This window comes from Chlamydotis macqueenii, chromosome 1, assembly GCF_036417535.1.
Source record: "Chlamydotis macqueenii isolate bChlMac1 chromosome 1, bChlMac1.mat, whole genome shotgun sequence".
Taxonomy (NCBI): domain Eukaryota; kingdom Metazoa; phylum Chordata; class Aves; order Otidiformes; family Otididae; genus Chlamydotis; species Chlamydotis macqueenii.
The window spans coordinates 4,952,072-4,979,756 of NC_141556.1; the positions used below are offsets into that span (position 1 = coordinate 4,952,072).

Sequence of the window (27,685 nt, forward strand, 5' to 3'; positions counted from 1 at the left end):
AGGGAAGCCAAAACAGTTTCAAAAGCACTCAGGAGCCATACAACATGCATCTGAAAATATCATCAGATGTTTTCACATGACTAACTTTGAAAAACTAGAACTATCCCACCAGCAGCTAGGATCCTTTCCCAGTTAGAGTGGAAAAAGGGTACTTGTGTGGGTCAGGATCCAGCCCAAAGGTCTCTGCCAATCCCTGTGAGATGGCTGGGTGGTGGGTGGGAGGGCCCTTGGAGAAGCACAATGTTGTTGCCTCTATCACTGTGAGAACCAGTCTTCACCTCATTTACTATAAACAAACTAGCTAGAAGAGAGTTCTTGCTTTGATCTTTTGGAGTTTTGGATACTCTAAGGTCTGCACCTAGCAGGAAATTAGTCAAACATCATGGGAAGCTGCAAAAGCAAGAAGTGAGCCTATCCAAACCTGAGCTGTTATCAAGGGCAGAGGCGAATGAAGACACTATTTGGATAACCCTTGCTCAGGCACCACAGCTCGGACTTGCGTTGCAAGGCAAATATTTACCTACGGCCTAAACAAAGTCAGCGTTTCAAAACTTTGTTCAAAAAACTGCATAACTGAGCTGTTTCCTTGAACTTGTCTCAGAGAAGGAAAGATCTTGTGCCTAGTACCTATGTGGACTGTTCTCAGGAGACAAGCAGGAAGAAAATGAAGCATCTGCCTTGCTTCCTGGTTTTGTTCCTCATTTCTGGAGTAGGAAGCTTTGATCTTGTTATCGACGAAATCCCAGATGTGAGTATTTCAAGGCAAGGCCTAGGTCTCCTTTGCTTTCTGAAGTCATTATTGAATCCACAGCTGGCTTCGGTGGCAGCAAAATTGGGTTATTGCTTCATTCTGCTTGTATCTCGTTATTGTATCTCATTAATTCTCTTCTACTTTTAGTTGTAAATGGGATTGTTCTGATAATTGATTTTCATCTGTAATTCATAGTGTTACTTTTAAAATATTATTAAATTTGGGATAGTATGAGCATAACCCCAAGTTTCTTTTCAAGCAGGATTCATATTTTTACCTCAACTTTGCCTTTTCTGATGGTTTTAGCCTTTAAACATTCAAGTGGGCTTCTATGCTCAGACGTTCAGCATATTTTATATCCTGTTTCCCTGGAACAAGCAGAAACAGAGGACCTAGATATCTTTGTGGATGGGGTCTCCTGTGTGAGCCATTATGAACTTCAGCAAAGCTTCACATGAACTCAGATTTTTCTTAACAGGAATTCAAACATGGAGTTAAGATCCTATTGACTGTACATTCCTCAGCAGAGGGATGAGATAATTTATAGAAGAGCTTGTAATTGCTTAGGATAATACAATGATGAAAAGAAGTATAGTTACAGTTTTGACTCTGAAGCTGAATCCAAATTTAAATGCCTAGATTCCGATGAACTAAGATTTGGGTGTCTACATCCATTTCCACATTGCACTGTGTGTTGCAATATTTCTGTAAAGTCAACAGGGATGGTGTGAAGCTTTCTTTTCCTTTGCAAGATTCTCAAAAGGAATTAGTGAGCAAGGATATCCTCTCTTTTTTTTTTTTCTACTTACAGTGCTTTTCATGACATAGTGAGATTTTTATCCTGAGTTTGCAATTCCCAGGAAAAATACTCCGGACCTGAGGTCCTTTCTAGCCATAGATGCTGTATCAGTTTAACATCAATGTGCTTAAACAATTTAAGTTATTTTCTGTAAATCTTTGTGTGTATGCTATCATGTAATTGCAGACCAGCTGATGGGCTTAAACTTCCTTATTGCCATAAATTACGCTTCTAAGAAACTTCAATAAGAGTATTGCTGTGGTGTAAAAAACATGCTTCTAAATGAATCAGTGCTTGTACCTGGAAAAGACTTGATATTCCTTTGCTGTCAGTGGGAAAAAAAAAATTCATTCTCAGGTATATTAGTATAAAACCAGAGTTGGTTTCTACTGGTTTGAGCAGAAATTCTCTAGACTTGCTTGTTAAGTGAATCAGTAGCTGAAATGTCATAGTTAACATGGCTGGACCCATCCTGATTATAATCTGCCTCTTGCTCTTTATGGTCATTTCAGTATGTTAAATATTACTCCTTGCTTCAGAAGGTTGTAAAATGATAGTAAAGGTCATGATCTTAGAAGAGTGTATAGAGCTAGTTGGCCACAGTGGGAAGACTGAATGTGTGAAGATGCAGCATTTTGGTCTGAGATGGTTTGTGCTTCTGCTCCCCATTTGCACCAAGGGGATGTAAATTCCCTTTGGAACTCTGTCAGAATGCTAATCAATAATAAATCAAGTGATAAATCAAAGAGCAAGGCAGCAGCAACACCTCTTTCTTTCTTCCTCTTTCTCCTCTAGGAAGTGGAAAACCTGATTGACCTAGAAATTGACGGATTTCCTTCAAGATCCAAGACAAGAAATGGCAGGTACCAGGTACAGTACCCTGAAATGCTTCAAAAAAAAAAAAGGGAAGCAAGAATATCTGGGAACTCCCTGCAGGTGGCTTGTTCCACGTCAATGTTGTCAGTGTGCAATCAGGTGGGACCAGCAGGTCCTTATATGCATTTAGACTTCCATATCTCTTGTTGGCATAAGAATTTCTACTATCCTTTATGTAGTACCTAGCACAACAAGGCTTTATTTCATGTCTGAGCTCATAAGAACCATAATGCAGATGCTAAACAATGGAGATACTTGTCTGACTGGCTTTATGTGTAGGAATAATCCCATTGATACTGGTGAGGCTTTTCCATGGGAAAAGAGAAACGGACTTCAAACACTGACAACGTAGGCTGAAACCTTTCAGACCTACAGGTGGTCCCTTCGTTCATGTTTAACTCAATTCAAAGGAGTGCAGCACAGTGTTGCGTGGGTAATGAGCTGGTGAGTCTGAGACAAGGGAAGAAAATTTGTTTCCAGCAGGTTGATGGATTGCAGATTATTGAATTCTGTCAGCTTCTGAAACAGAAGCATTTAAAAGAGCAGTGCAGGAATGTTCTTCTGTTTGACATAGTAGTAATAAACAATAATAATAATTAAATAATTTGTTTGGAAGTATTAACTTTTATTACACTGAATGAAATAAATTATTATCAGAGTGGACCTCATCCTCCACCAAAGTTCTGGTGCTGTCTTTCCTGAGCTTGTTCAGTATAGGAAAACCAAAAGAACCTCTTGAGTAAAGTTGGATTTCCCAGCATCTTTGAAGTTAAGCATAGGCAAACATAATTCTTCTTTATCCTAAGGCTTTTAGAAAGAGGCTTCACACAGAGTTTAAATGTATCTTACTGACACCTAAAGCCCCCATTACACTGCCATAAAAATGGAAGATTTTAGCACAAATATGAATCAAGTCATTTGACATGGCTTGAAGGCAAACTCTGCCTAGCCTTAAGTTTGAAATTGTTCTTGCATCTCACAGTAAGAGTCATGATCCCCAAAAGGAGTCTGAAGAGGCTGTAATGAAATTGCAGTATGTTAAAAACTGCTTAGGAAACTATTCACATGAAAACAAGTGAATCTGTGAGGAGACAGCACCACAAAGAATTGGGAGGACATGCCAGGTAGATGTCATCTTCTTTCTAGTTTTTCATGCTGAGCATCAGACTTTCGACCTTTTTCATGCCTCTCTAGAAAAGTAATTTCCTTCGAATGCAGGATAACGTTTCTGAATCTGCTTTCTTTGTTTTACTAAGTCATACCTCAGAGGTAGCCTGTGGACTGCAACTTGAAAGCAATGGTAAACTAGGCTTTCCATAGACGATATAAAAACCGCGATCTCTTGTAATGCATTACCTCTTGTAATGCCTTCCTCCCTAGGACACCATGGCCTCTTCCTCCACAGACAGGATAGGAGGAGTTAGGGCCAGAAGCCCTGGATAATAATGAGGTACTCAATATTTTCTTGATGGTAAACTGCACAGTAATTTCAACATTCATGCACAGTCATCTGAACAAAGATCATTATGGACGGCTGAATATCCATAGCCTGCACAGATGTCAGGAGAAGATGGGTCTCAGTACCTGAAGATAGGGCCCAGCATCTGTCAAGACTAGATCCTTAAAACAGTTCCAGAGGTACTTATTGTCTCCACACTGATTCACAATTTGCCACGTGCTAGATACTGCACAAGATACTGTTTCTACGCAGCGCAGTTGTCAGCAGATCTGGATGTGCTTTAATGGCAAAGATCAGCCGTGAATCCTCATGCTAGAAATGGCACAAATCTTACGTGTCGCAGAAGTCCCTACAAAGCCCTTGTACTCAGTAACCACACCAATGCTCAGACCTGAAGTATCTACAGCTCTGTCCTCCTGAGCTGTTGGAGTTGGTGCCCTCTTCAACCTTTGAGATCCCAGGGGAATGGTTGGCCCATCCCATGTCTGATCTCTGATATCTAACAGCAGCAGTGGGAGTCATTACATATGCAAGTGATCAGCTCACATCTCCATCAGTGCCTCTCCTTTCTCACCACCCTCACAAAAACAAATGAGAAGTAAACCTGGGCATCTTGAAAGCTTTAAGCACCATTATAAAGGCAAGTCAAGAACCCTGAGCTCTCCTGAGAACCAGAACCACAATAAAACAAATCCCTTCTGTGCTAAGGTCTTGGTCTTCATCTTTTCAAAATTAAATTTGTTTCAGTTAAGGTTGGTTTAGTTATAATTTACATTCATGCTAGCGATGTTTCCTAAGCCAAGAGTACGTGTGGGAACAGCAGTCATTCTTCACGATCTGGGTCTTTGTCAGATGTGACGGGTCCAGTTCACTGTACAGAGATGTTTGTGGGGTATCAGGATGAACTGAGCAAGGGTCAGTCCATCTGACTTTGCAGAAGGTCTACAGAGAGCCATAAACTTCCAGATTCTGAAATCCCAGTCTGAAAGTTTCAGATTGAGTTTGTATAACTAGGAAATTAAAACTGCATTTTTTTTCTCAGGCAGGCAGAAATCCAGCAGTCCCTCTATCTGTCTTTAAAGGATCCTTAAAATCACCTCATTAAAATGATCTTTCTATGAGATGTATCATCTCTTATGCAGCCCAAGATTTGCATAATAACAATATGTTAATTAGCTTCAAATTAACTTGGTAACTGTATAGCAAGCCTTATGTGTACTGTGTGACTAAAGCAGTTATTGTAAGCATCTGTGATTCTGGGTCCTCTTGGATTCAAGTGCTACTGAAACCTGAGATGAGATTGATATGTTTTGGTTCATTTGCATAATTTAGTTGTCAGTATTTGAACTAGTTTCCCTAAGTTCTTGATTATCATCAATGGCGTTGAGGGCTCAGTTCAGTTGCCTGCATGTATGGATCTAGCAGTGTCCAAGACATCTTACTGGCTCTCAGATATCATGCAAGACCTACAGGAGCCTTGTGATCCCCTGGAGCCCCAGTTGAAGGCCAGGGTGGTACCCTTGGGCACCACTAGCAGCACTTGACACCCAGTCCTCTAATCAGTACATTCAGCATGGTTTAGGGCAAAACTCATTCAACCAAAGGGGAGTCTCTATTTTTAGATGAAAGAGATCATTCCATTGACTGTAGAAGAGCCAAGTTTGCCAAGCTGTGATGATAACACCAAAGCAGATAGCTGCATTAATTCAGGACATGGTTTAGTAGGCATGGTGGTGTTAGGTTGACGATTGGACTTGATGATCTTGGAGATCTTTTCCAACCTTAAGATTCTATGAGTCTGTGATTCTATGATTAAACAATTTCATCTCCATGAACTACGACACCATAGAACTATGTGAGCCAAATTCCATCACAGGACTACTTTTGCAAGTTTTAGGGAATTAAATAGAATGATTCAAATGGCCACAAGATGTCACCACCTCGTCATTGAAAATTCCAAATGGAAATATTCATACAGCAGGGGAAAAAACCAACCATTACTAAGTAGTTTCAGCTCTCCTAAGCAGCATGTACATAACTAACTTTACCTATATATAAGTATATAAGTGTAATGTCGATTACACAATAGGTTTTTGTATACATACATGTCACATATAATACAATAATACGAAGATATCTTCCATAATGTAAATGAAAACAAAATGAGCTTAAAAGTCTAGTTTTGAGGTTTTTCCACTTTTCCTAAAAAGGTAATTTTTTTTTTTTGTTAAATCTAGGGTTTCTGAGTATGGCTTTTTGCCAGCATGTTTTGCTTTCAAGAAGAACATTTTTGTTCTAGAAGTGAATGTTTTCTATAAAAAAATGAAAGACAGAGGAAAAGAGCTGTCCTTCTGGTTCTGATAGTCTCTAAGTCACAGCTGGGAGATCACATGCTCCAACATCCCACGTATAAATACACAAAATAAGACAAAAGTAATATAGACACTAAGTCTGAGATCTCAAACCTATTCTGATAATCTTGGAAAGCAGCTTTTAGATGTTACCACTGTCTGATCCCTGTCTTGAAACAGCCACAATGTATGTTCTTAGCTCTGCTGAAATACATTCTCCATATTTTTATTTTGCAGAGAAGCACGTCCGACTGGGGGTATGTTGGAGATCTGGTGAGTTTTTTTTCTACCCCTGTGGAAAATAATACTGAACAAAGCAATTTTCTAGTTAACCATTTTTGGAAATCAATCGTTTTGTTTGCTCAGTTCCTTGTTTTTACTGCTGGTTGGGTATTAACCTATTTTTTTTCAAACAAAGTACTGTTTGCACAATACTGTTTATACAACTGTTCTCAGAGGGAGAAGGGTATGGCAAATATGAAGAAATAAGCATCAAAAGTGATTAGACAAAGGCAATATCTTAATATATCTTAATACTGTTTTCCCGCTGCCATGATTTAACATTTTACAAGACTACGTCAGTAACCAATGCTTCAGGTCTCCTTTCTTTAGGACCTTTATTAAAAATGTAAGCTCTCTCTTCCTCAATATATGATTTTGAGGATTACTGTGTACCCTTCTATGCTGGATTACACAGAGTCACTCCAAGGACTGGTTATATGGTCAAAAGCAAGCAAAAAAAATTCCAACTTAATAAAATCTCCATTTCAACTGAAATGTTATAATGAACTATTTACACATGAGCATCCTGACACAAGAGCCAGGTAAAATATGGAGGTGTCTTGAATTTGAGTTCATGTCCCATCTGGTTGACATATTGTAATGAATAGCAGTAGAAAAAAAAAAAGCACTGAGACTGTAAAAGAGGTTGATATTGCACTGTAGGGCACATTTCCTAGTTGTATCCCAAATTTATAGAGTATTTTTGTCAATTACAGGTGGAGGACGATGACAAGATAGGTCTTTACAGCTACAAAGTTCAATCCACTATAACATCAAGGTTGGCCAACACAATGATCCAAGCGAAAATGGTGAATAATGCAAAACGGTCACAGCACATAGTTTTTGATGTACAAGTCCCCAAAGGAGCTTTTATTGACAACTTTACTATGTAAGTAGTGGGCAGGTATCAGCCTTGTGCTCTGACAGGTTCAATGTGGTATTCGTAAAAGTATACGAATACGAAGTATTCGTAAAAGCGAAACACCTCTTGTTTTCCAGCTTCAGTGTAATTTTAGCAGGCTTTCTCAAAGGAAAAAGGCTTATGTCATCATACTGTCTCTCTGTCCATCTCTTCCTCTCCAGTAATTATTGTGCCATTGGCCAACATCAACAAAACCTGACAAAAGGACGGAAGTCTCAAATAGACTAAGCTCCTACCTGTCCTGTGCAAGTTGGCACCAGGGCAAAGGAGGGAGAGAGACCCAAATTAGAGCAGAAAGAACAGAACAGAAAGAAACTAGCCTGGTTCAATATTCATTCACAGAGGCAGCAGCCAGCTTGCTGGTCAGGAGACATGTCCTGATCCGTGTTCCAAAACAGCCATGACATGAATAACTGCCCAAAGGATGGGGCAAGTGTGAAGAAGGTGGAGGAGAGCAGGTCCTCCTCAGCATACAAGAGAGTTGGCTACTTGAAATGAAAGAGTAGGTAGGGAAAAAGATACAGATCTAGTGGAAACCAGACTTCATTTTGTCAGGGTTAAACAAGAGCCTTATTATTTCATTTACCACCAGACTAGATTTCATTGCTGTTTTTCTAAAGTGAAGAAACAGTCGTCGATTGTCAAGTTGTTTCTTTTGCAAGCTGACTGTGCTTCTCTCTCCTAGGGATGTCAATGGTATAACATTTACCAGCAAAATACGGGAAAAATCTGAAGCCAGAAAAATGTACTCTCAAGCAAAAGCCAAAGGCAAAGCTGCTGGAATAGTAAGGTATAAAGGCTCTGGGATATGGATATTGTACTGAACTTCTTCATAGGAAAACTGAGGTGACCCACCTCAGGAGGAGAAAGATGAGAGGGGGAACCCTGGGAAGGAAAGCGTGTTGTGTACTTACAGCAGCTCTGATATTTAATTGTCAAGGACATAACTTGTATTTCTGTTTTCAGTTCGATAAAACATATTGTGCTAACAGACAACTGCAGTTGCCTGGTATAAGCCATGGTTAGAATCAGACCCAGCAAATGCATAACGCTAAACCAAAATGCAAAGAAGCTCTCTTTCTGCTTGTACGTTCTAAAAATAACTCCACAGCTGACTTTTCAGGAGCAATACCTTGGATATGGAAAACTTCAAAACTGAAGTGAATGTGCCCCCGGGGATGAGGATCCAATTTGAACTTCACTACCACGAAATGATTCGAAGGAAACTGAGCTCCTATGAGCACCTCATCTCTGTGAAGCCAGGACGCTTGGCAAAGCACATGGAGGTAAAGTAGAGCTGGCGTGTGTAGGCAGAACCCGACAGGTGAATCCTCATTGAGAAAGCAGCCAAGGTTTCTGTGAGCCCCACAGCAGGACACTTCATCTACCGCTCCTTCCTTTTATAAAGGAAGGCTCAATAAATATAGCCTCAAGGTCAATGTGCAGACCAGTATGAGCCACTTAAAACCAGGAGCTATGTAGCTACATGAGTGAGGAGCAAGTGTGTCCTGCCTCCTCTCATACTAGCACAGCTGGGCATCTCCTGAACCATGATCGACTCACGTCAGAACCACTTGGGCAAACAAGCTTTGGCCTATATATATACCCTTGTGTAAACTTGCCTTGACTGAAGGAAAGAAAGACAATATTTACTATTTATTTGGACAGTGCTTTTCACAATAATCCTAACTTCATGAGGTAGTGTCCTATGAGAGCAGATGTTCTCTGAATGACAGTCCATCTGCAACTGGCTGCGGGAAGTGATTTGTCTTATTCTTACCTTCTTTCTTTTACGCATTCAAGTCCTCTGTCATCCATCAACAAACATAGGATACAGGGTTAGCTGGACATTTCCATCTGGCCATTCTCATATTTCTGTATAGCAAAAGTCTTCTTCAGCTTTCCATGGCTTCAGCACAAGATTTGTATGAAAGTTTGTTCCTCTCATTTCCTTGGTGCAGGCTGTGACCTGCTTTAAGCTGTCCAAAAGGCCTGAGTTAATCTTTCTGAAAATGACACCATGTCCTGTCTCCTAGAAGGCTTACTAACTCTTCAGAAACATAATCAGAAAAATCCCTTATTTCAGGCTTTTATTTTCCAAATGTACTTGCCCATCCAACCAAAAGGGCAAATAATCTCTGTCCTGTCAATAGCATGGGTAGAGAGGAAGAGGACTCATTATCAAGTGTGAGAACTCATCATCCTCCTGGCCTCCTAACCCAAAGCAACACTTAGGCAGAATCACTTCATGCTTCTTTTGTGATTTCAGCATAAACAACAGCGTCGTCCTTGACTTCTATCCCACCACTGCTTCAGGGTGTGAGAGAGACCGGAAGAATGAGCATTTCCACCAAATTCTTCCTATTCTTTGGATGCTTTTTTTGTGTGTGTTTCATTGTGGCCTATTTTCAGCATTGCATGGATCCCCACCACAAATTAGACTAGCCCTACTGGAGCATTCTCAAGGGCAATTGACTCCTCAGCTGGAGTTTGCCTGTGGAGGGTTCATGAGGTCCTGGTACAACACTGGCACTGCTCCATACTAAATGTCCTCTCTTCCTGCCTTTAGGTGGATGTCCGCATTGTTGAGCCGCAGGGACTTCGCTATGTGCATGTTCCTAATTCACTCGGAGATCAGTTTGATGGAATCACCACCATCTCCAAGGGAGAGAAAAAGGTAACAGTCACAGACTGGAAATAACACAAAAACTTCCATTTTCCTGCTCGTTCCTTACACAGTCATGAAATTTATTCATACCTTCTGGAAGCATGCAAAAATATGGCCAAAAAAAAAATAGTGTCTTCATTATTGATACCTAAATGTAGGTACAACATGCTCAAATACTACAGTGGCAGCAGGAGAGAAACAGTGTTTATTCCATCCATCCTTGCGCAAAGCTTTTAATTTCTAATTCTGAAAGAGCAATGCACTGAGATTGCTGGATGTGAAAAATGTAGGTGAGTCGTATTAAGTGGAATAAACATTCTGGAATAACTCCACAATCTCATTTTCCACTGAGAACGTCTGCACAGGGACTTATTTTAGGAGTGCTCTTTTCCTTAACATTCTTATCCCAGCTTTCTCCAGCATAGCTCTTGTGTATAAGTAAATTTTCCAACAGTAAAGAAGTTTTCCTGAAGAAACTTCAAGCAGTGACCCTGGGAAGGTACAATCTTCTTGTTCTTACACAGACATCTGACACAGAGTATGTGAATCAGGCCTCAAAAGTCTGTCTGTACTACTATAATAATGTACCAGGCAGTGTTGTTTCTCAATATCCAGGCTGTTTTATGTCTCATTCACCCACGCTCCTAGTTTAGCAAATTATTTCAGAGGTAATGTAAATAGATAACCTCTGACCAAGTTTAATTATGAACTTGAAGGCAAATAAGTGACCATTAATTCAGAGTCCCGTTCAGCTGTTATTATTCTGCTCATGTCAATTATTTGGAGGTGTTTTTTGTTGTTATTAAACTTCACTATCACAACAGTATTCTTAATAACATACATAACTAGGATATAGCAAATATTGTCAATATTAAGATAGTCTCAAGTAGTCTTGTTCATAACATGAACGCAGAGAAAATGTTCACATGTTCCAAAGACCTTACATTATAAGGAAGGTCCTGTGCAAGCACTAGACTGTGCGAGTGTATGGGAAAGCTTGTTGCTGGCTATATATATTATGTCTTCTCTTTTCAGGAAATTTCAAGTTATCCAGTCAAAGCAAAGAAATAATACCATAAATCCTGCATAACAATGGTTCTAAAATAGAGGGAGGTAGATTTAGATTGGATATTAGGAAAAAAAATTTTTACAATGAGGGTTGTAGAGCACTGCAACAGGTTGCCCAGACAGGTGGTGGATGCCCCATCCCTGGAAACATTCCAGGCCAGGTTGGATGAGGGTCTGAGCAACCTGATCTGGTTGGAGATGTCCCTGCTCCTTGCAGGGATGGATGGCCTTTAAAGGTGCCTTCCAACCCTAACCATTCTAAGATTCTATGATAATTTACAGAAAAATTACAAGCTCTTGTTTGTTCAGGAAAAAAATCAATTTAACAACTAATTTTAAAAGTTGATACAATTATGGATAGTTTCAACTAGGAAAATGTTAAATGAGCCAACATATTAGTTACTAGAAATGGTTTGCACAGTTCCAGTTGAAATATTTGATGTTGTAGATACAGGTCACCATGTTTGTGTTGCAGTTGCTACTACTGAACCAACATATCCAGGCAAACCTTATTTCTGTTTTTCTTTTGAAGTGACAAAGTCCCTCTTCTGCTTAAACTAAGTGTACATATAAAGTAAGAAGAAAAGCATTCAGTGAAATAACATATTTAATAAATAGTTGAACTCTTTGTATCGATCCACCTTTCACACAACATCTGATTGACTGATGATCACTTCTCCTTTCAAGGCTCATATTTCTTTCAAGCCAACGATGGCTCAGCAACGAAAATGCCCCAAGTGCTCAACCACAGCAGTAGATGGAAATTTTGTGGTGCAATACGATGTGAACAGAGAAAGCATGGGTGGAGAATTGGAAGTAAGTGTTGCTGTTTAACCAGGATGGGAAATCTGTGAATATAGGAATTGCTATCATTAAGGAAACTGTGCTAAACTTTATCACACAGGAGAAAAAGCATGAGAAACAGCTCTGTATCCAATTGAAAGAACAGAGAAGTTTTAAGTGGGCAGACTTAAAGACTAAGACGTTGTCCTACATATAGTCAGGAGCAGATTCCTGTCTTGTCCAAAAAGCCAATGTCTTTTATATCTAGCAGCACTCTGGTGATTTAATGCTGAATCAGAGGACAGAGTCATTGGAAGTTGTACCAATATATCACAAGGAGACAACCAGACAAACTATTTTTATGTTAACATGAATCAGAGTTATGGGGTTGAATTATTACAGACAGAACAGTCTGTTTTAAAATGTATTTCATTCCTCCTTATGCTAGTGCATGGCAGTTGTCTGAGAACTAGGCTCTGCTTTATTTGATAAAAGACTATGGAGTATAAATGTGTAAGGCTGCAAGGACAGAGATGTGCAGAGCTGAAAGTTAGACTTGGCCCATAAAGAAGAATAACATTTTCTGCTCTATTATTGACTTAAGTTTTCTGACACCTTTACTATAGCTTACTTCACTGTGATTTTTTTTTTATTTTGTAGATTTTTAATGGATATTTTATTCACTTCTTTGCTCCGGAAAATCTTGATCCTCTGCCCAAAAACATTTTATTTGTTATAGACGTCAGTGGCTCGATGTGGGGACTGAAAATGAAACAAGTAAGTGTTTGACCTCTATTGCAAAATGAACCTCCTGCCAACTTTTCCTGTGTGCCTTACCTTACAACTCTGTAGCAGACTGGCACTCAAAATTACCAGCTAAATTGTTTACACTTTATTCCATCCAAAGTCTTACTAAATTTGGAGGTTATTTGGTGAATCAACAACTTTATGATTTTACTCTTTATTTGTAATGCTCCTTCCATGCTGTAAGGAAGAGGTGGTGCCATCAGAATACGGATTTTAGCTGTACGTTAAAATGTGAATTTACAGATCACAAAATATTTTGCAAAGATTCTAATCCCCTTTTTCTCTAATCTCCTCTACCAAATCCTGGGAAGGTCTCAATGGGAATACTATGCCCCTGCTCTCACAAAGTTGTGGACAAATTGTTGACAGCCCACTGAAGAGCAGTAAGAATCGTTTAGAAAACATAACCCAAGGAGGGGAGGAAATTGCAAAAATAGGGTGTTTTAGTGGGCAAAATAAAAGACTTGGGGAGACATAATCAGCCTCCGAATATGCAAACAGTTCTTCTAAAAGAGAAACTGATCAACTGACATTCATGCCCACTCAGGGTAAAATCAGATTGAATCAGATGGATTTATAGCAAGAGAGATTTATATTAGACATCAGGCAAAACTTCGTAGTGCTGAGAGGGGAGTTCAGGAGATTGTATATCACATGTCATTGAAGGATTTTAAGAACTGGCTAGACAAACATTACTCAGAGATGATCTAGGTATAATTGAATTTGCTTCCAAGTACAATACTGAGGCTTGGTAGATTGCTTCCTTGGGGAAACCAATGCTGCAAAACTGGAGTGTAGGCTAATTGTCACTTGTTTAAATCACACATCTTCAAACAGATGTTACCTGGCCTGAAACAGCAGCATTGCAGACAGAGCTATTTGAATAGCAGATGCTATTTCAGATTCCAGTGCTCGTGTTCTTATTCATCAGAGGCATTTGCTTGCTTGCAGTCACAAGTTAAGAAGATGCTTTCACCAACAGGAAGCATAAACTCATCTTCTCTTAAATTTCTTCTTCTCAGACCATCGAGGCCATGAAGGCAATACTGAGTGAGCTCCGTGCTGCTGATCAGTTCTCCCTTATCGACTTCAACCATAATGTCCGATGCTGGAGAGACAATCTAGTCTCAGCCACGCCAGCACAGGTTGAAGATGCTAAGAAGTACATCCAGACAATCCATCCCAACGGGGGTATGAGGTTTTGATTGCAAGGTGCTCATGGAAGTTAGATCTCACAGGAACGACTACCTCAGACAACCTTCAGATTGGTGGAGCAGTCCTAACAAAAAGTCTTATTCCCAAAATGGGAGAAGCATGCGCTGGAGCTAAAGGAGAGCAAGGATTCCATTTTATTGTGTTAGGGGGTGGGATGGCATTTCTTTCTAGTGAACAAGCTACAACAGGTAGAACATAGACTAACAGGTAGAACACAGACCATAGAACAGCTGCTTTTAATCTATGGATCCTACCTCCAGCCTCACAGATCCCAAATATGCTTTAAAGACCAAGATCATCTCATGTGTTTGTGAAATAGATCATAAGCAGGCCAACTCCAGGGTCTCCATTGGCTGTAAATTGTTGACTACACTATGGCCTACTAAATGCCACCCTGGGCAAACTGTTCATTCTTTTTGCACCTTCATTCCCTGTCTGATAAACAAGGACAGTTGCCTTTTTCAGCCTTCCAGCACTTTGGATGCCTCATTTATTAGTGCTCGAGCTATGTGTACAGAAGGGGCTCGCAATCATTTTAACCAGTGGCTCTCTGAAGTGCCACTCTGGTTTAGTAGTTCAGTTATTTGTATGTCAATCGTATGTAGAGGCTCTGGCCAACATCAGAACCTTCTGGTGCTGTAGTACCTTGATTCCTAGAAACTTTCATTGGCTGTTAACATGTAAAGTAGGATCAACATGAAGTTGTAGACTTGTCCAAGATCATCAGTGCACTGGGAATAGGAATTTGTGTTGGGTGTATGAGTGCCTCATAAGCCTGGCTTTGTTACCCAAAATGAACTGACAGACAAGTTGAGAGACCTGCTCCCATCTCCGGCAAAGCCAATTTGCAATGCAGCTTTTTATTACCCTGTCTCTGAAGTCACTCGTGTTTTTCTTTCTTGACAAAGAAAATAGATATTTTCTAACTGCTCAGCATTCCTGCTCCTGTTCCTCTCATACTAATTTCTTACTTAGTCCCTTCAGTGCCACAGGCCAAATCTTTAGATAGGTTGATATACAGAAACCTTTTCTATCCCAACCAAGGTGTCCAAGGAATAGGCTGATGGAGAAAAAAAAAAAAAAAAAGACATTTTCTTCTTCCCTCATTCAGTCATCTACCTGCAAACCCACTACTTCTCCCTGCAGCAAATAATTCCCAACTCCACAAATGGTCCCACTGGAATTAGCAGAGGAGCAGAGAGCAGGTGGAGGGACAGCCTGGGATGCAAAAGTGTATCAACATCTGGTGTCTTAATAGAATTTAGTGCAAAATGCTTACGTATATGTCTATACAGACGTGTATAAATTTATATAAATATGTATCCATGTATTTCAGCTTCATGGTAAGAAATAAGTAACGTGCTGATGAACAAATTCAGATGGATTGCAGACTATTTCCACTTTCAGACATGTACATCCTGATTAATTCTGTTGATTTCAGTAAATAGTATAACTACAGGTAAGGAAAATAGAGGTCTGTTTAGTACAATGACCCACATGCAACACCTTTCAGCTTCTATTTCTTTAGGGAACCAGAGTTCTAGCAGATGTACAATAAGCACCACAGAGGAGGGGTTTTGCTGCCTTGATCCTTGGTCTTGTCCATGCTGACTAATTCCAGTAAAATCTCAGAACTGATCTGGATTCGACAGGAGACTCAACAAAAATCAAACTTATTTTCTTCATTGTGTCTTTGACAGGCACAAATATAAATGAAGCTCTCCTCCGAGCCACATTCATCCTGAATGAAGCCCAAAACTTGGGCATGTTGGACCCTAACTCAGTCTCCATGATCGTGTTGGTGTCTGACGGAGACCCAACAGTAGGTAAGGACCCTGCTTTAGGTGAGTGGAATTAGACTGGGAAAATCATGCAACACGTAGACACTTTGACAGTAAGTTAAAGAAATTCTGTTCCCCTCTCCTCCAATGCTCATGCTGCTCTTTTGCGAAGTGCTATAGGTGCCATGGGGCTTTGGACAGGAGCTTTCAGAAGATGAGCAGATTATGTTATGCAAGTTATGTACTTCTTGCAATTACAGAGATGCACAAATCCTGTAGAAGAGGTAGTGAAAACAATCTTAGAAAAAAATTCCTCACAGATCTATGCAGTCCCAAGTGTAACATCAAAATCAGGAAAATAAAGCAGAAAACAAATTAATTTGGGTTGGATTTGGTATAGGTCGAAAGTAATCACTTACTGCAAGATGCTAGTCCAGAAGTGGCTGCCATTAAAAATAAGTTGGAAAAAAAAGTCAGTCCCAATGATGGCAGAGAACATCTTAAGTACAAGAAAAAAAGTAAAACCTTTATGGAGATGTCTCAGTCTGCAGAGAGCTCGAAGCAGTAATTCTGGGAGAAGTCTAGATGTGTTACAATTACAAACTCGCCAGGAAGTTAATAAGAGCCCTGGATGTAGAAAGAATATGCATCAGATATGAAATAAAAAAGTTCAAAGGAATAGTCTTCAGTGGAAATAACTTGTTAATCTTCATCCAGGAGAAGCTCAAATGTCACTGTAGGCACTGCAAAATGGAGACTGGGCACCTGAGCTAGTTGTCTGGACTCCCCTTATGTTAAGAGAGAACCAGAGACACTGGAAGAGTATGAATGTGCTTACCTTGATGGAGACTTCTGCATTGCTTAGATGGATGTCACCCTTTGTGTGTCTCAAAGGTGAGCTAAAGCTGACGACGATCCAGAAGAATGTGAAGCAGAGCATAAAGGATGATTTCTCTCTCTTTTGCCTCGGGATCGGGTTTGACGTAGATTACGATTTCCTGCAGAGAATCGCAACTGACAACCGTGGCATGGCCCAGAGGATTTTTGGAAATCAGGAGACTTCTGCCCAAATGAAGGTGCGTTTCTGGCCCACTGCCTCTGGAAGTGAGGGTCCAGGTCTGTTCACAGCTGTGGAGCTGGGTAACTCCACTAACAAGAGTAGAGTTACTGTAGGTTCACAGGGGGAGTCACAAAAATCATCGTTTCTTCTGGAGAGTCCTGCCAGATAGCAATCATGCATTAGCTTAAGTGCTCCTAGTTACAATTTTTTGTAGTCTCCATACTACATACTTTACTGCTCTGTGTAGGATTTATATTCTTTAAAACAGTTCTAGGCATAAAAAATATTTTCTGAATTAAAATTAAGGCCTGGATTTTACCTCAGACCAGTTCAGCACTAACAAAAGGCCTAGATACAAATGCTAAACACTAATCCAAAGTTTGTCAGTGTAAGAGAAAGTTCAGTTCTAGGAAGCTGTGGCTCCAAATCCGTGAGAAGCAATTGCCGATGAGAGAAATCTTACATCCTTATTCTGTTTCTATTCACTGGTTTCATCACCTGTGCAGGCTTCTCATACCTCTTCTTTCCCAACACAGGTGTGATAGGACACACACAGGTGTGCCAGGACACCCTACATGGTGTTCTGCCAAAACAGAGCAGCTCTATGAGTGCAGCCCCTCGGTGTGAGACAGCCTCCATCCGTAGCACTGTATGGGTACCTGTTTTCCCTCTCTGGTCCCATATGCTAAACCCGGCTGTGCACACATCCCAGTTCACATGAGCCAGGTACAACTGGGTCAAGAAAGGGCAGACAGTCTACAGCACAGAAGCGAATACAAGTGAGATAGAGGTCTAGCTTTTGGCAAGAATTAGGTGGCAAGCAGCTGTGTGTCTTACACAGTAGCCAAGAGCTGACCAACCTGATAGTAGATTCAGGCCCATATCCACCTGTGTTCAAGCCTTTTAGGTCTGGAAAGAACACAGTCCATGGGCTTCTGACTGAGCTTTGAGTTCCACAAGCTTTGGGGCTGTACCCTCTCTAAGTGTACTGAGGTCAAGTATAAAGACATCTGCATTCTCTGGGACAAGGGAAGTCCCACGTGCCCATTAGGGCTCCAAATTTTGCCACCTGCTGTCCTTCCAGTAAGAATCTTGCATGTGGGAGGGTTGCTTCAGATACAACAGACTCACTTCTCTGTCTCCTTCCACCTCAGAATTTCTACAACCAGGTCTCCACCCCGCTCTTGAAGAAGATTCAGTTCAACTACCCTCAGGAGTCAGTGTCAGACGTCACCCAAAGCAGTTTCCACAACTATTTTGGTGGCTCGGAGATAGTAGTGGCTGGGAAAGTTGACAAGGACAACCTGCAGCACTTGGAAAGCATCGTCACAGCGACAGCAGTGAGTGAAGGTTACCTGCCCCTGGGGTTTGGGCTGGTTCATTCACTTGTGTGCACAATCTCCTTGCTGGAGGTTATTGCTCGCAGAGTGTTTTGTTCACTGAGTAGGACCGTGGGGAAACTCATGGAGGGTTTGTCCAATAATGTTTCACGACAACTTCAAGTACAGCCACTAACAGTCACTACCTGCAGCCTTCCAGAGGAACTTCCTTCTAATAAATGTCCCATACAAAATTCAATTACAAACCAGACTAAGACTATGAAGTCCTCCTTTGTGCTTTGTGAAGGCGCAGTGGAGTTCCCCTACAGCAGCTCCTTTCATGGCTGAACTTCCCACTGTGGGAGAGTTCAAGCTGGTGGGTCTACAGTGTGTCAAGTCCTAGCACTGCCCTTTTAGGCTCTGCCTTGTGGCATGTGTGATGAGTCTTTTCCCTGTGTTTCAGGGCTCCTCTTCCAGGTGGAGTGGGATGGGGTGGGAATACTATATCCAGATCCTTCTTTCTGAGGAGGAACTGAAGTATCTGCACTCTTTCAAGGCTTAGGAGTTGCCATTTGTTATTTTCTGGAAAAAAAAAACAAACACGTTCAACAGTCTTTCCTGACAAAACATAGTGCAGTCCAAAGGTCTGTGGGAGAAAGTAGAATTTCATTCTTGTTCCTAAGTATGAATTGTCTGTGAAAAAACCTGAGGGGAGGATAGCAGAGCTCTGTTAAAAGCCTCTTCTTTTGTCATGCGGTAGCACCATCTTTGGCTGCTGCTGACAGCTCCTTTACCTATTTTAATCCACTGTTGCTAAAAATGTCTTTAACAGAAGACTCTCTTGCTACAGCTTCCCTCCCCATGGCAGTCAGGCCAATGGTGCTGGGACTTTCTGATCTAGAAATGACCATGTGCAGAGCCAGAGTGGGTCCTTAATGCCAGCCATGCCAAGAGGGGAACTCAAAGCCACCGCATTCTCCTGGCTTACCCTCCATTATCTTTCTCCCTCATTGATCGCATAGGCAAATGCAGAGCTCGTCATGGAAACCCTGCGAGACGTTGAAGAACTGGATGGCTTCATGAGGAAAGACAAATACGCAGACCCTGATTTCACTAGGAAGCTGTGGGCCTACCTGACTGTCAACCAGATGCTGGCAGAAAGGTGAGGAGAAACGTGGACTGTGATGGGAGGGAAGTGAAGACTGAGGGCAACCTGGTCCTCTCTGATGCAACAGCCATGAGGCTGCTCACAAGGTTTTAAATGGGTAAAGTAAACAAATAAAAATAAAGATAGGTTATATCTCCAGCCATATTCCTCTTATTTTTAGCACTCACAGATACGAGTGAATAGAGTTTTTGAGGAGTTAATTAGAAGAATAAGGGTCAAGCAGACCTGACTGTGGGCCTGAGTGAATGAAATGAATGGGACATTTGCCTTACACAGCTATGGAGTGTTTCAGAATGAATCCCCACTGAAGCAGACAGAGGCCTCCTGCTGAGACCAGGAGAGGGACTGGGCTTGTTTGAGTCCAAGCCAAAGCCCAGAGAAGCCAAGAATAGTCTTACAGACAATGCGTTCATGCAGGCCCTCAGCCTTTCCTTCTTGCAACACCTACCAGTTTGTCTCTATGACTGCTCTGTGGAGGCATTGTCACGGCATCTTCCCTGTAGAGCTGCTAACTATGCTTTTGTTTTGTTTTTCCACTCAGAAACACAGCCCCCACTGCAGCTTTGAAGAGGAACATCACCAAATCCATCCTACAGATGTCTCTTGACCATCATATTGTTACTCCCTTCACAGCCATGCTGATAGAGAACGCCGAAAAGGATGAGATAATGCTGGCAGACCAGCCCAAAGACCCCAGAAGGGGCTGCTGCCCAGGTCAGTGTCTCAGTCTGTCTTACTCTACCTCTCATTTTGGCTTTGTTCTTCTCATGTTGGAAGAACAACTGTGAACTGTGTTCATTGTTCATTCTGGGTGTTTGTGCTTGTAGGATAGCCTGTATTTTCAGTGAAAGCTGACCAAATCTTCAGCTAGTTTGAGAGGACCCTGTTACACAAGTGCTTTTTGGAGCCATTGGCTTCAGTGAGGCTGAATGTGCCAACATCACAGTGATGAGGTTTCCAATGTCAAAGATTGCACGTCTTCTTACTGGGACAGATGTGCCTAGTTCCCTGCACTGAAGCTGTAGAATTGACTAAACCGTATTTTATCACCACTTTAAGCCTTGGAAGATTCCTAAGATTGTTATATATCAGTCACATGCATGGAATCTGAGTTGTTGTAACAAAAAGAGACACTCATTAATTAAAATTCTGGATTTAAATCCACTGCTTCAATATGTGTTCCAAGGCCCTTGTTACATCCACCTTCTATCCAGCCAAATGAGGTGGAGTTGGCTTGTTCTGGCACAGTCAGTCTCAAAGCTATAGGTGTTGACATCCGTGGGTATCTAGCAGATCCAAAGTCATCCCTGCACAGCCATGTGCTTCCAATGACACTTAACAGCGGCTATTTTGCGCCCTCATCAGTCAGAGATTTGAAAAAGCTCAGCTGTTGCTGTCAGGAAAACACTGCCAGGGACAACCCGTGGAAGCATTGGAAGTAAAAGATCCAACTCCTTAAACAACTGAGTCTGGTGATTTAAAGCCTATTAATAAATGGGAGAGTTTACAATTGGTTGTGAAGGAAAGAAGCAACCTACGTTACACCAACAGACAACATCATCCATCTGGCATTTCACGCTGGAAGTGGTTGTGACGCTGTTGATACTCCAAGCACGTGTCCTGCATGATCAGTTCTCACGCTCCCGGAAAACTATAAAAAAAGTCCTGATGCTGGCTCAATGAAATGGAGTTCTCATGTCTGCGAATTGTTATTTTAGGTCCATTTCTTCTTCTTTTCAATCTTAAAGTCTGCTGCTGAGAGCCAAAAATAAATTAGTGGATGTATTGCATTCATGTGTAATGAAACAATTATACACAGCACCAGCTGACTAATTCAGACCATAATTATCCTGATTTAGATGATGCAGAGGGTTTAAGTGATATTAATATAGATTCTTGTGTTTTTGTGTTTGATAGAACAGTCAAAACTTAACAGCACTGAAATCAGGGTCAAGGAATCATTGATTTTGAGGGACAGTGAGACATGACTCTTGAACTTTTGTGAAGGATAGAGCTTGTAAAATAATAGCAAAGTGCAAAGGCCAAGTGCAAGGTCCTACACGTGGGTTGGGGCAATCCCAGGCACAAATACAGGCTGGGCAGAAAATGGATTGAGAGCAGCCCTGAGGAGAAGGACTTGGGGGTACTGATGTATGAGAAGCTCAACACGAGCCGACAATGCACGCTTGCAGCCCAGAAGGCCAACCGCATCCTGGGCTGCATCAAGAGAAGTGTGGCCAGCAGGTCGAGGGAGGTGATTCTCCCCCTCTACTCTGCCCTGGTGAGACCCCACCTGGAGTACTGCGTTCAGCTCTGGAGCCCCCAACATAAGAAGAACATGGACCAGTTGCAGTGAGTCCGGAGGAGGACCATGAAGATGATCAGAGGGCTGGAGCACCTCTCCTATGAGGACAGGCTGAGAGACGTGGGGCAGTTCAGTCTGGAGAAGAGAAGGCTCCGGGGAGACCTTATTGCAGCATTCCAGTACCCAAAGGGGGCTTAAAAGAAAGACAGGGAGAAACTTTTTAGCAGGGCCTGTTGTGATAGGACAAGGGGTAATGGTTTTAAAATAGAAGGAGGTAGATTAGGACTAGATATAAGGAAACAATTTTTTATGATGAGGGTGGTGGGAACACTGGAACAGGTTGCCCAGAGAGGTGGTGGGTGCCCCATCCCTGGAAGCATTCAAGGCCAGGCTCTGATCTATGGCATTACATTTAAAATTACACTATTAAATATGTCAGCACTAACAAAAACCTAATTATGACTTTCATTTAACAGGTACCCTAGGATTAACTCCAAATGCACCTAACAACAACAAAGGTATCCCACCTTGGGCCAATGTCACAGCGGTACCAGTGAGCTTCACACCTGAGCAAAGGAGTCCTCCTGTGTCTTCTCTGAGCATAAACAGAGGTAAAAGCGACAGTATTTCTCTGCAGAGAAACACCAGACAGCAGCACTCTTCACCCAATAAACAAACAAAGGTGATATAAGCAAAGTTATTGGGCACGTCAGGAATTTTGGCTGCTGTGACAAGATGCTAAGCTCTCTGATGACAGAGGAGTCTCCCGGTTGTCAAAATTTTTCTTGTCGAGTTTTTTGAATTGTTGTAAAAGCTGTATCTTCATTTATGGGTTAGTCCACACGAGAACAAACGAACTGCTGTGAGTAGCTGACAAAGCTATTCTGCTGCTGCTGCGGAGGACCCCCGTGTGAAAGGTCCTCCACGCAACCCCTGCTGAAGGTCTGAGCAGGGTACAACCATATCCATCCCAAATCACAGCCACCTCAGTCAAATTTTTGCAAATGCATCTAGCACCCAAGGATTAAGCTTTTCTTTATAAAATACTGAGCCATTTTGGCTTTGAACAGATGAATCTGTAAAAATATGCTCTAAATTACAAGCATGAGACCAGTTTAGATCCCAGTAGGATCCCAACGACCCCATCTGCTGCTGCTTGCTTCCTGAGGCTGAAGCTGCTCACTGAGCTGATGTTCAGCTTCCCTGCAGTAGCAAAGCTGATGGAAAGCTTCTGCCATTGTCAATGACAGATGAACACTGTGGTAGATAAAAATCTCTGAATGAGCTGACGACTGATGGATCCTGTCAGTGCTTGGGCCTTTGCCACAGTTTACTGCCTGTTTAAACAAACCAGCTGTGAGAACCATTGCCTGTAAAAGCGCTCCAGGAGTGTGCAGATAGATGTGTGTACTTACAGAGCTATCAAACAAAGAGCTATCAAACTTCTCTGCATAGCTCAAGGGTGAATCTAAGGCTTTGGATAGTCAAGAAACTGCTTGGGGAAGAAGGTGAGCAAGGCAAAGTTACGTGTCCATCTTATATGTGTATTTTGCACTGGAAATTCTTTTTGTTCCTGGAAATGTTGATCAGAACAGGCCTTGGCATCAAGTAGAGGAAGATCAAGCAGTTGGTGAGAATAAGGAAAAATGATCCAAGAGATTCAGCATATTTTTAAAATTCTAGTAATGCAAAAGCTCCTTCACCCCTTGGAAGGTACCTACCCCATCGTTTCCTGTGAAGACATTCCTGGTCAAGGGTCAAGGATTTGTGTAGTGCACAGGAAGAGTTAAATACTTCCAAAAGATGAGTGACACCAGTGAACGAAGGGAAGCTGGCCTGGCTGTCCCCATAGGCAACACTGAGCACAGGGATGTCTGAATGTTGACAGGGAGATGCCAACCACCACCAAACCAGCAAGAGCTGGGCAGTGCTTTGCACTTCAAGATGAGACTGGAGGCAGCTGCTTTCAGTGACAGGTGCAGGTGTTTGTCTCATCTGAGGCAACTTCTAAAGAACATATGACTTTCAGTGGGGCCTGGTCGCACCAGGGTGTTAAACATACTGTGAGAACAAGTCCTGCATTCTTCCTCATGGGAGCTGGTAGGCAGGATGTATCTTTACCCAACATCAGCATGATGGTATGGACTTGTAACGTGTCTGAGAGCTTCTTAGTTTGAGATAGTAAAGTCTTGGGAGTGTCTTCTAGAAATAGGCAACAGCTGGCTATGGAAAGGGTTGGATATTAGTTTTGAACAGAGGTGTCAACCAAGTTCTGTTTTCTGTGCCTCAGGCCCATTCCTGGATCTAGGCTTAGAAACATGTCCTTGTCTGTCTGATGTTCAGATGGGTTCTTGGCCTCACCTGGAGGCTGGTTTTCATAATGAAAAAAATAAATCTCAGCGTCTAGGATTCCAGGTTGAGCCTATGGCACCCTAGTGTGCAGCTAGGTATATGAGGAGAAAGTGTCTGAGGGGCTTTTGCGAGGAGCACCTAAGAACTTCCTTAGCTACTGCAGGGGTGGAAAGGGCTCTGAGGAGCCCTCAGAAGTGCTTCAAAATCCTCTGAGGAAAATGCTTATGTCTTTGTGTCCTTTATCTTTAGGGCAGGTACTGGCCTGCTGATCACGCTTGTTTCTTTTCTGTATTTCAGTTGACAATGACCCGCATTTCATCATACATCTGCCCAAGAGCCAAAGGAACATCTGCTTCAATATCAACTCAGAGCCTGGAAAGATCCTAAACTTGGTTTCTGATCCTGGTACTGGTAAGGGAATAAACCACAGGTTTACTTTATAGCACACTTTTCTTCTTTCCAGTGTGAAAGGTGTTCAGAGGGAGCAGGGGAAATGCCTACAGGGAGGACTGTGTGCTAGCAGGAGTGTGACCAGCGGGTTGAGGGAAGTGCTTATTTCCCTCCACATCTGGAGTACTGTGCCAAGTTTGAGGTTTGCCACAAGAAACATTGTGACAAACTGGATAAAATTCAATGGCAGCCACCAAGATGATTATGGGGCTGGAGCACAAGACGTACAGGGAGAGGGTGAGACAGCTGGGTTTGGTCAATCTTAAGAAGAGAAGACCCACAGTGAATCTTCTTGTTGTCTACAACAGCCTAATCAGAAGGTAAAGATGGAGCCTGACACATTCCAAGAGGCATAGCTAAATGACAAGAGGCAACAGAAACAAGTTACAACAGGTGAAATTTACAGAGGAGTGAGCTATCAGGAAAAACTTATTTGCTGTGAGGATGGCCACATGTTTCTCCTTGATACTCCATCCTCGGATCAGAACTCCGAGTCTCCAGGTGGTGCTCCAAGGTTTAAGCAACATCTGCTTCTCTGCTCTTCACAGGAGTTGTGGTCAATGGGCAGCTCGTTGGGGCCAAGAAAATAGAGAATAAGAAACTCAACACATACTTTGGCAAAATTGGTTTTTATTTTAAAACCAAAGGCGTGAAAGTGGAGATCACCACAGAAACGATAACGCTGAAAGATGGATCTTACGGCATCACACTGACCTGGTCTGACACGGGGCACATCATTCGGAAACAGTAAGTTGCTGAGCATTTCTTATCTGCCCTATGGAAACCATTTGCAACACAGTATTGGACTGACCCATCTACAGGTGAGATCCAGGTCACAGGGTGCCCACATGCGGGCACATGAATCTCAGCTAGATGTCTGAGCTCTCGTCACAGTGAATGAAACTAGGCAGTAGAGCCAAGAGAGCGATTCAGTTCACCACAGACAAGTAGGAAAAGCTGAATTCCTCTCTCTACTGCTGACTGCATTAGCTAAGACCAGTATTCAGCTGACTGAACACAAGCCCCTAATGTTATCTGAGATACCTTCAGGGTTCCTGACATCTCCATTCATTGTAGCAAGAGCTTACATTTGTAGGGCAAGATTTGGTTGCCTGAACATGGGCATGAAGTGTATGTCCTGGTAGGCACTGTCCTGACAGACCTCTGAGTACCACTCCCAAGGCTGTGGCTTTCTGATGGATCCTCTGTCTTATCTGGCAGCCCTGTGCAGATGTTCTGGATGCCCAAGAGCATCTCAAGGGGCCCGAGAGCTTATGTCGGGAGAGTGGAACTGAGGTCTTCCTTTGGCTCATCTCTGCTAGGCTTCTCATCTCTGTGAAGAAAGAGAGCAACGTTACTATCACTGTGGGTGAGGAGATGTCCTTCATGGTTTTGCTGCACCGTGTGTGGAAGAACCACCCAGTTAATGTTGACTTCCTGGGAATCTACATTCCCCCTGAAAACCAGTTCTCTCCTGCAGCCCATGGGCTGATAGGTAAGGGCTGCGAGTCGGGCAGTGGGAATGGTGGGGCTCTAGGAAGACGTTTTGGTGGATCTGTGAGTGAATTAGTTGGTGTCTGTGTCCTGACCAGGAAGGCATGAAAAGCATTTGAACAGGAAATGGGGGAGATTCCCATAATGTCCTGGAAGCCCCAAGGACATTGTAGAAGATCAAGGACCAGGAGATTATTCCTCATCCCAGCTAGGGAGAGTGTTTTCAAAACAGGCCTGACTAGACTTAGTGACAGTGACCGGGCTTTCCCAGCCTGGCTAATCTGAAGCAGGTCGAAAATAAAAGGCTGAAACAAACTCTTCCAACCTTCTTTCTGAGAAGATTTCTGTATAAAACAAAAGCAAGCACTCAGTTTATAGGGAAAATAAGTCCTCCAAGCCCTGGACCCACCCAAGGCCCCTTTTAAGATGTGAGAATCCTGAGCAGCAGAGGTTGTTTTCTCAAATACTCTTTGCAGCTCCATTCTGCTTACTTAGAAGAAGTTTGCTGGCTCAAAAGCAGAGCTTTCTACTCTCCCAGTGTCGGTGATCCGATAGCGCTGGAGTGATCCATGCAGGAGTGGTTTGCCCGCTGCAGCTAGTTTGATTTTTCCAAAAGTGCCCGGCAGCAACTTACGTGAGAGCTTCAAAGGTTAGGACACGCAAAGAACTTTAAACCTCTCTTTGATCAGGTCAGTTTACGTCTGAACCAGAAGTGTATATCCACCACCAAAGACCTGGGCAAGCGCCAGAGAAACCACAAGCCACCATGGAAGTCAAAGGCAACAAGCTCACTGTTACCAGGTAAGAATAACATGCTTTAGCGCTTTCTTTCTACATCTGATTTCTTTTTCTTTTTAATTATGTCAATGCCTGTAAGCTTATTAACTCTCAGGTATCTCAGGGAGGGAAAAAAACTGCTCTGTTTGCCCTCTGCTAATAAACTGGGTTTAGATCTTGGCAAGAACATGGGACAAGTTGAGTTCTTTCATATTTTTGTGTGAACAGTTCTGACTCTACAGCTGCTCAGCATCTGACCTTGGACAGGCCGTGTAAAATTGCCTGGGACCCCCACAAAAGGGCCCACAAGGTCATAGAAATGTAAAATTCATTGCATTTTGTGGGTGTTTCCACTCCCCGCTGGTGGAAGACACATCTCACCACCTTGGCAGAGCAGTGCCATGAATGAGCAGGAATATTGACGTCTTCTTTTCTACTTGTCATACCGTGACCTTCATTTTGGGTGGCCTCTTCCTCACAGGGGAGTGCAGAAGGACTACAGGACGGACCGCGTGCTTGGGACTGATGTGGAGTGCTGGTTTGTGCACAACAGCGGGAAAGGTTTCATAGACGGCCACTACAAAGATTACCTCGTTCCCCACCTGTACAGCTTCCTGAAGAAACCCTGAATCCTCCAACACGAAACCGGTTTATTACAAAAAATTCTTATCTGCCCCTTCGTGCCCAAACAACTCTTCTGAACAGCAGCTGTCAGCCTATCAAGCCAGATTGACCAAAGGTGACTTCACCACCATTTGCTTTATAATGATCAGTGTTTCAAAGCAATGTAACTCCCTTTTCTGTTAAAAAAAAAAATGAAATCTGTAATAAAATGACACGCTGGGTTGTAGTAGGTATCTCGCACTTCCTGTGTCTGATTTAGTGGATATTAAACCTCATTAAAAATTTCAATTTTTTCGTAATATAAATTTCATAGTAGACTTGTGACAGCATTGTGGCTCTTCCAGTGCGGGTAACACACATGACAAGATTTAATA

At 42.3% G+C, this 27,685-nt stretch overlaps 1 protein-coding gene across 1 annotated transcript; it reads left to right on the forward strand.

The window, feature by feature from the left end:
- Positions 1 to 601: 601 nt before the first annotated feature.
- Positions 602 to 27,599, forward strand: ITIH2 (inter-alpha-trypsin inhibitor heavy chain 2). Its single transcript, XM_010129328.2, has 21 exons — positions 602 to 748; positions 2,346 to 2,420; positions 6,474 to 6,509; positions 7,235 to 7,407; positions 8,126 to 8,230; positions 8,564 to 8,726; positions 10,010 to 10,117; positions 11,864 to 11,992; positions 12,620 to 12,736; positions 13,789 to 13,957; positions 15,682 to 15,807; positions 16,657 to 16,838; positions 17,977 to 18,162; positions 19,164 to 19,303; positions 19,851 to 20,023; positions 22,091 to 22,225; positions 24,264 to 24,377; positions 24,965 to 25,163; positions 25,739 to 25,911; positions 26,600 to 26,711; positions 27,169 to 27,599. Exons 1-21 carry the CDS (start codon positions 665 to 667, stop codon positions 27,314 to 27,316), a joined length of 2,847 nt encoding a protein of 948 aa, XP_010127630.1. The 5' UTR covers positions 602 to 664; the 3' UTR covers positions 27,317 to 27,599.
- The last annotated feature ends 86 nt before the right edge of the window (positions 27,600 to 27,685 follow it).